At 35.5% G+C, this 8888-nt stretch overlaps 3 protein-coding genes across 3 annotated transcripts; all 3 read left to right on the forward strand.

Annotated features, from left to right (window-relative positions):
- Positions 1–512: 512 nt before the first annotated feature.
- LOC101243514 (solute carrier family 35 member G1-like) lies at positions 513–2854 on the forward strand. Its single transcript, XM_004225627.4, has 2 exons — positions 513–1648; positions 1780–2854. The coding sequence occupies exons 1-2, from the start codon at positions 1273–1275 to the stop codon at positions 2367–2369; spliced, it is 966 nt and encodes a 321-aa protein (XP_004225675.1). The 5' UTR covers positions 513–1272; the 3' UTR covers positions 2370–2854.
- Positions 2855–3178: 324 nt separating this feature from the next.
- LOC100176741 (proteasome subunit beta type-1-B-like) lies at positions 3179–4209 on the forward strand. Its single transcript, XM_002121320.5, has one exon. The coding sequence runs from the start codon at positions 3246–3248 to the stop codon at positions 3933–3935; it is 690 nt and encodes a 229-aa protein (XP_002121356.1). The 5' UTR covers positions 3179–3245; the 3' UTR covers positions 3936–4209.
- LOC100179062 (protein sel-1 homolog 2-like) lies at positions 4205–8607 on the forward strand. The gene is made up of 8 exons (XM_026840126.1): positions 4205–4315; positions 4829–5248; positions 5437–5598; positions 5855–5910; positions 6285–6400; positions 7143–7305; positions 7806–8001; positions 8411–8607. The coding sequence occupies exons 1-8, from the start codon at positions 4264–4266 to the stop codon at positions 8590–8592; spliced, it is 1347 nt and encodes a 448-aa protein (XP_026695927.1). The 5' UTR covers positions 4205–4263; the 3' UTR covers positions 8593–8607.
- Positions 8608–8888: the final 281 nt, after the last annotated feature.

Consider the following 8888-nt stretch of genomic DNA (forward strand, 5'->3'; position numbering starts at 1 on the left):
TCAGGATACTCGCTTACTTGTGCTCGTCACCGACGTAGCTGTCTTTTTGTCCCATACCGACCATGACACCCTGTTGGTATACAAATGTCACGATTTAGATTGATAGTTGGTAAACTTGTTATTGCCGAGAATAAGCAATGAAATGTATAAATATGCCAACACCGGAAGCTTACCTGATGGCGGGGTCGACCAACGATGGATGGGAAGACAGCACGAGGTGCGTCATCTCCGGCGAATCCTGATTTCACTAATCCTGATCCGTTGTCGCAAACCAGAGCGGTCTGATCTTCTTCGGAGTCCGACATGATTGAAGTTTGCTTGCTTGAGTTGATTGAGTGAAGACTTGAAGCTTGTAAGCGAGTGAATGTGGTTGGAATGGTTCGACACGACTCTTATATACGACGCTCACACATCTACAGTTGTCGACACTTTCAAATCAACTCGCAGGGACAAACAGCGCTTGCCCTTATTTGGTGAAGTTCATTGAACTCTGTGGCTGGGATCTTGGTGCTAAAAACAACAGATGATGGAATACGAGGGCCGTCTTTTGCATAAAACCGAAGACTTAGTGCATATTCACCAATTGTATTTAAAATCGAATTTTCTGGAATTTATTTTCTAAAATCTAAAAATATCGCGTAATATCGAACCAACCGCCCGATTTTTTGTAATTTTAAAGTGTTCTTTTTTACTCTAATAGGCTACCATATATATTTTATAAAAAAGTTCGGTGTTCGGCTTAATCATTATCGTTAAAAATTCGCCAGAACCCGCTGTACCGTACCACCTTATGCTGGCATAGAAACGCCATAGAAATAAAACTGAACGTTTATGCAGCTTGGTCAAATCGAACTACTTTTTGCTGCTGGTTTTTATTACTTTGGTGAAAACCGTTAAATCACTTGTAGAATGTTTATTTAAATAACAGTTTGGATTTGTTTTTGGTATACCCCTTTATTAAATCTGGTACGCCACTATATTGATTTCTGGTATGCCACTTTATCGATTTAACAACGGTTCAGCGCTTTATTTGTCATCACACAACCGCAGAAAGTAAACTTTCTTGGGATTCGTTGCTACGAAATACGTAACAGACAAAAACCACGTTCAGCAAATCCTACAATAAAAGATATATTTCGCCAAATTGCATCGTCATTCTCTTTTAAGTTTTGTTAAGAAAAGTTTGTTCGGACAATGAAATCAGTTAATAATTAACTAATTTTAAAGTTGTTAAAGTTATTCATCATTAGTCTATGTAACACTACTGCTAGTATGGTAGAATCAAAAAGATTTGACTTGAAACGTTTAGCCGGTATTACATGCAGCGTCATTGCTGCTTTCTTCGTTGCTCTCGGCGCTGTAATTTATAAATTGACAGAAGACTCAGTCAGCGTACAAGTATGGTTCCTACGTTTTGTATTAATGTACTTCTTGAACATTCCGTATCTGAGTTATAAATCAGTAAAGCAAGAGCTTCCAGTTTTAAATTCAAATTCTATATCGTACTTGGTGGCTTTTGGATTCTTTTCCGTTGCATCTAGCCTTACATTATACCTTTCGCTCGATGAGCTTTCTGCAGGAGACAGCTTCGCTATATGCAATTCTCACTTCGTTATCACGCTGGTGCTCTCCTATGTATTTTTGAAAGGTACATAAGTTAATTAAAAGTATTGATTTCACACAGATTTAGTTAATTGATTTTTCGTCGCGAATCAGTGACCCTATATAATTTCCACAGTAAAGTTACTCTCTAATCCGTTTTTCAACTTTTCTTTATAGAGAAACATCACCCAGTGGTTATTATTCTGGCCATCGCTAGCATGGTTGGTGTGTTCCTTGTCGCTCGTCCAACGTTCCTGTTCGGTGACGACGATGGAATTAACGTCAATCCGAATCAAAACAGAGCTTTGGGAGTTGCGTTAGCCGTTTCTACCGCTTTCTTTGGTTCGGCAAAATTCATTTCAGGCAGAAAGTTAAAAGACAATGTACATCTCTCTCAAATGATGACTTCTGTCTGTATACAAGCTTTAATTGCGTTTCCAATATATGCACTTATTACCAACCAAGGGTGGTACATTCCATGTACGTACGATTGGGGACTTTTGATCGCCAGCGCATTAAGTACTCTGCTATCTAACTGGATTCTGGCATTGGCACTTCAGCTTGAACGTGCAGGACCGGTGTCAATGGTTTATACATCATTAATTGTATTCAGTTTTATTTTAGAAAGTATTATGTTAAAAACTGTCCCTCTGGTCACCAGCGTGATCGGTGCATTACTTGTGTTGTTGGGTTCAATCGGAACGATTTTTGTCCAATTTCAGTTCCCGACAGATATGATTGGTGGTGGGATATACACGCTAAAGTAAAACAACACTATCAAAATACTACTTAGAATTTCAAAGAGCTTGAAATACTTATATTCCTATATCTTTTACACCATTTCGTCACCGTTTTCATGATTTTTTTCTTTTTAAATTGGTATTATTTTAAAAAAAAGCTAAAATAAAACTGTGGACTGAGCACGTACTTCTAGTATGCTGTTGGCCAATATAGGATCTGTAGCTAATCATATAGAATTTCGCCGTACAAACACACGCCTGAGAGACCACAACGATTGTCGCAATGGCATCGCACTGAGAATGATGTGCTCGTTTATTATAGCTATGCTCTCTTGTTATGTAAAGGGCGATAAATATCAGCTAAAATAACATTTCTATACCATGACACATCATAACTTGAAACATGCCGAATCATCTTAGATAACAGATAACAGATACCCTTGCTCGAATAATTGGTTGTGATTTGTCACGTGATATGCGCTATTAAATTATGATTCAGATCATTCAATAAAGTTAGTTATATTCGTAAATTACAGTACATATACTTTAGTACTTTGTCTATTTTACTTAAAGTAAATGAACAAAAATTTAAGAATGAATGACGTAACTTACTTTATCCTTGCATGTTGCATGTCCAGAAAACGACAGTCGTTATAACACGGGTGTTCTGTTCCATACACCTCTTGCCAGCTTATGAGTTACCAAGTATGTTAAATAGTATCTTTGTGGATAATTAATTTTTGAAGGACTTTTTATGTAAGCTGGTGAAAATCTTTCCCTGCGTCATATGTGCTATAGTATAATTAACCAGTAATGTAATGTTATGTCACAGAGATTTCTTTACGAGTAACTAAATTCGTAGAGCTTTTCCTGGTACCGTACAGTAAGATATATAGTTTAAGAATGTCAATGACAGAAGTCCACCGTCAAGCGTCCGTTGGACCAAAACAGCATCGGTTCGAGCCTTATGCCTTTAATGGAGGAAACATTCTAGCTGTTGCAGGTGGAGATTTTGCTGTTGTTGCGTCGGACACAAGGTTAAGTCAAGGTTTTATGATTCACACTCGTGACCACCCAAAAGCTGTACAACTAACTGCGAACACAGTGTTAGCCCAGTCAGGCTTTGAAGGTGATAGCCTGACACTCAAAAAACATGTTCAGATGAGAATTGGAATGTATGAACACAACCATGGTAAAACACCATCCACTTCTGCTATTGCAGCAATGATTTCAAAGATGCTTTACTACAAACGGTTTTTCCCATATTACGTCTACAACATTGTGGCTGGTTTGGATAATGAAGGTAAAGGTTGCGTCTATAGTTATGATCCTGTAGGGAGCTATGAACGTGAGCAATACAGAGCTGCTGGTGCTGCTAATGAGCTTCTGCAACCTTTACTTGATAATCAAATCGGGTTCAAGAATATGTCTGAGGCTGGTCCACCACTGAGCAAAGAGCGTGCAGTCCAACTTTGCATTGATTGCTTCATATCAGCTGCTGAACGAGATATTACGACTGGCGATTGCGTGCTCATACAAGTCATTGACAAAGATGGAGTTGAAACAAAGAAGTTCCCACTTAGAAGAGATTAACATTCACAAAACTGCTAAAACTCTGAGATAACAATATTTTTCACTGGAAAATACTATTTCGGCCTAAATTGTTCGCTCTTACACTTAAAGGCATTATATATTTCAAGCGTTATATATGTGTATAAGTGAATCCAGTAAAAAGTTCAATGTTACAAGCTACTTGCTTCTATTCTAACTCGAATTCTTGGTCCAAATTTAATGCATATTATTAAAAAAGTCAAGTTAACTTGTTTAACCGACAGTTCATTTAATGTGTGCGTTTTGTCTCTTTAGATAAATGTTTGGTCTTGAAGTAGGTTTAATATATTTTTACATATAGAACAAACCAATGAATTCTACAACATGTTTGTTTCTGTTTTTTCTATCAGTAATAATTGCAGGTAAGTCGATGTCAAATAAAAATAATAACATATGTGGTAACTGCTACTAAATAGTGTTGCCATTGGCTTGCTCGCTTGCATGCTACTATTGACAGAACATTAAAACTAATAATTGTTCACTACAATCATAGGAAAGTTATTTTTATGTGCGTTTGGCTTGTGTTGGTAAAATTTAGCTTCGCTTGTTTGATTAAGTAGCCCTTTTCTATATAGATAAGGTCCTATGGCCAGGCACATCAGAGAACCTAAGGTTTACTCTTATTAAATCCCTGCAATAAAGTATATCAATAATCAAACCTTCTTAATCTTTTTATACGAGTTGTTTTAGTGCAATCGCAAGCAATGGGTACTAAAAGACTTTATTATTATTTTTTTAGTAAAATTTGGTTTTGTTTGATAAAGTTGGCATATTCTATATTGATAAGGTCTTACGGCAAGGTACACCAGATAACTTATCATTTAGTATCAATAATATTGATCAAATCTTTATATTCTTCCTACAATTTGTTTCAGTTGAATCGCAAGCAGTGGTACCAAAAGATATTATAGTTGATGTCAGTGAGGAAAGCAATGAAGATGCTGAAACACAGATTGAAGAACCCACACAACCAGCTTCGCAAGAAGATGGCGTCTCAGAGCAATCAAATTCAAAAGTTCCGGAAAAATCTAAAAATGCAGTCCCACCACCTGAAGAAAAACCTGAATCAAAAATTCCAGAAAAATATGAAAACGAAGTCCTGCCACCTCTTAAAAAAATGTCCGAACCAGAATTCGTGGGCCAAGAGCAAATGCATGATGATTTGGAAAAAGAATTTCATAGTTTGATGGAAAAAGCGTTTGATTTAGTTGATAAAGCTGTTGGGGGTCCTGAAATTGATGAGAAAATTAAAGCTGAGTTAAAGAACACGTTGATTAACAAACACTCGTTAAAAGGTTTGTTTATATTCTGTAATTATGTTCCGTATGTTTTTGTACTAACAAAATATATAGCTTATATATATAATATTAAATATGAGAACAACCAAAATAATAATAAATGTGAGATTGTTAGCAGTTACCTTAAAAATTGAATTTGCAACTCTCACTGCTTAGTTTTAGTTGAAGTATTGCGAATGTTTCAGACTTTTTAGGACAACCGCTTCCGTCGAAAAAGAAGCCCAATGCTGCGGAAGATGAGATCCTTGATCCATCGGCAGATCCAAGGGTAAACTCACTGACGCGAGACATTGAAGAATTCCTGGACCGGGAACGTGAGAGAGAAATAGTACAGACACATCCTGATGGTAAGCTTGTTTTTACTTGTATTTCTTCTATTCTGTTTAGGTGAGGTCTTAAAGGACCTGGAATTTAGGAAAACCAGTATATATATATATATATATATATAATATAACATTTTTTTCCAAACTAAACCAAACATTTTTTTCAAGAAAATACCACAGATAGTTAAGTGTATATTTTCGTTTAAAACCAACGTATAAGCGTGGTCAGGACTTTAAAGTGTACCCTGTTTTGTAGCAAACACATTTCCTGTCTTTTCAGCCAATCAAGTTCAGGATGATGTAATAACACCACAAGATCAGGAACAACCACAAAAGGTAAACAAATGGAAAGAAAGGAATGTATAATTATACATTTTGAGTAAAAGTAATTCATTTTTTTTAATTCAAAATGTTTTGGAAATTAAAAAGATTACAATTGTATTTTTTGCCATTCAAAACCCACATTTTCCCCACCTTTTGTTTGTTCATAATACTGTCACAGCCCATATTTATCAAATCATTTACAGAAAAATGGGACATTCATTCATGCTGTTTTCCCATCCCATTTTGACTCCTACACCCACAAGCCATGATTCCATAGACCGTTAATTGTTAAAAACAAGATCAGGATATTTGCATAATAATATGTGCTAATAGTGTCCCATCTCCCCCACCCTACTATAATAAAGTTGTTTTAATTTTTTATCCAGCATGAATTAACGGAAGAGGAAAAGGCTGAGGAAGCAAAGACGAAGATGTTAAATGATCTTTATCTTGAAGGGATGACTAAAATTAACTCCTCTAATATTAAATCAAGCATTTTACAGTAAGCAAAATTCCTATATATAGTTGGGTGGGAAGAAGGGACACCTTTTCATTCTATTTTCTTCTCCCATTTGGTAGTAAACAAAGAACATTCAATAAATTATAAAACCATATCCTCATAACTTTAATAGACTGTTGTTAATTGTTCAAAACACGATTGGGATGTTAAGATCTTAGGTGCTAAACATAGGCGCCGAGTTTTGAAATGTAGGAAAATATTAATAAATTTAGTAAAAATACGTATTTTTTTGTTAATTCGTGTACGGAGGCCGCCTCCGTGCTATTATTTCGTACGTAGGCGCGGAGGCGGCGCCTACGCGTACTCGGCGCCTATGGTGCTAAAGGTGTCCCATCTTTTTCCACCCCACCATATATCTTGACCAATCACACACTGCTTAAAGACCATAAAAAGGTTGAATAGGCATTGATTGATAGGTGTTGGAATGTCACTGCTAAATGGCAGATATATGTGATATATGAATTGGTTTCTTAGTGTCAATAAACTTGTATTGCTTTACAATTTCCTAATATATTTAAAACTTTGCATTTTGTATACTACTATCAGCGACAAACTTTTTATTAATATAAAATTTTAAACAATTTTTGCCACATTTATTTTAAAGCTTATTGTGAGCGTAAATATTTCTAGAGTTGTCCTGTCTACCCTGCAACCCCAAGTTTGATTGCATGTTACCAATAGAAGGAATAAGGTGTCACCTTTTACATTTTGTTTAATTTTTCAGGGGCTATCAGAAACTACAAGAAGCTTCCAATTTAGGTCACGCTGACTCTGACGTAGAAATAGGTTTTGCTTATTTAACGGGGCAACATTTACCTCATAATGTTGATGCAGCTGTGGAAATCTTTCACAGACAAGCAGAGAAAGGGAACCCAAGATCTCAAGCAGTAAGTTTTAATCTCATTTATAAATATAAGTTAGATCTTGTATTAATATATCAGGCACCAAACCTGGGGTGGCAGGGCAGGTAGGCCTCCCCTGGAGTTTTCTACACTGCAGTATTAAGTAAACATGATCACATTATTACATAGAACCATTGAGCTGGATTTGTTTCAGAGAATGCATTTCATATTAATGATCATATTAATATGAATTGTTCCATTTCATGCCCCACTATTTGACTTCATATTTGAATGCATTGTTTGTTAAAAAGAAAAAATTATTCAAAGGATAAACATGTTTATAAAATTACAATTCTGGATGACAAAACGTCTTTGTTATATGCCATCTTCACTTTAAATATATGCCTAACCTATATGATTATCAGGATATCTTAAGTCCCTACAATTAAAAAAAATGAAAATAAAGAATCAAAAAGATTCAGAAAAAAAATAAAATGAGTAAATTAAAAAGAAAAATTTAAAACAAATAAAATATTTTTTTGCAGGGTCTTGGTTTTATGTACGGCAGTGGAATTGGTTTGACTTCTAGCCAATCCAAAGCTCTCATCTACCTCACGTTTTCAGCACTTGGAGGCGACGCAATGGGGCGAATGATGCTCGGTTACCGATACTGGGCCGGAATTGGAGTTTCTAAAAATTGCGAAACTGCTTTAACTTATTATAAAAAAGTAGCTGAAGAAGGTAAACTTAACTAGGTGCGCTTGTGGCCGTATGCTGTGAACCTCCGTTATTTATTACCGAGATAAGAAGTTTAACGCACAAAATGTGTCTTAACGTCATGAATCATGATGTAAAATGTAATAATGTTAAACAAAAACCCTAGTAAATGTCATTCGACAACTTAAAACCTGGCTCATCAAGTTCCACCTGGTGGCGCTATAACAAAGAAATGATTTAGAGCTAAAATTTTTTGGTAAGGTTTTTGAGTTATATTCGCACATGAAAATGAAACAAACTCTCGTTTTGGACGAAATTGATTGCAAAATTGCAATATGTAAAAAAGACCTGACAACCCAGGTTTAGATGCCTTTACCCCCTGATCCTGTGGTTTTAACTCCTGATCCCTTTTAGTTGTTACCTTTTCTTCCAGTTGCTTCAAAAGTAACATTAGCTGGCGGGCCGATGGTTAGTAGGGTTCGACTGATTGATGAAGAAGAGAACCCTAGCACCACTAGTGGCAGAGTTGACGATGATTTAATACAATATTACCAATTTCTTGCCGACAAAGGAGACGCACCTGCTCAGGTACTTCTGTTGTTTTTAACATTTTGAGATTCATAGCAAAAGTGACTTTGTCTTATTTGGGTTTGGGAAATTAATTATAAAAAAAATTAAAACAGACAATTAAAAAAAGCATTACATTGTAATTATTTAAACACTTTCTTAGTACAAAATTTGACAAGTAGAATCAACTTGTTTTGTGTCATTTATAAGCTGTTTTGAGGATTATAAATTGCTGTCAAGTAATTCCTATTTAATGCTCTTTTAATTGGCTTTTTTAAATATTTCGTACATAATCAATTTTCCAATCCTACATAAGACAAGTCACTGTTATTATAAATGTCGGT

Source organism: Ciona intestinalis, chromosome 1, assembly GCF_000224145.3.
Source record: "Ciona intestinalis chromosome 1, KH, whole genome shotgun sequence".
NCBI classification, from domain to species: Eukaryota; Metazoa; Chordata; class Ascidiacea; order Phlebobranchia; family Cionidae; genus Ciona; species Ciona intestinalis.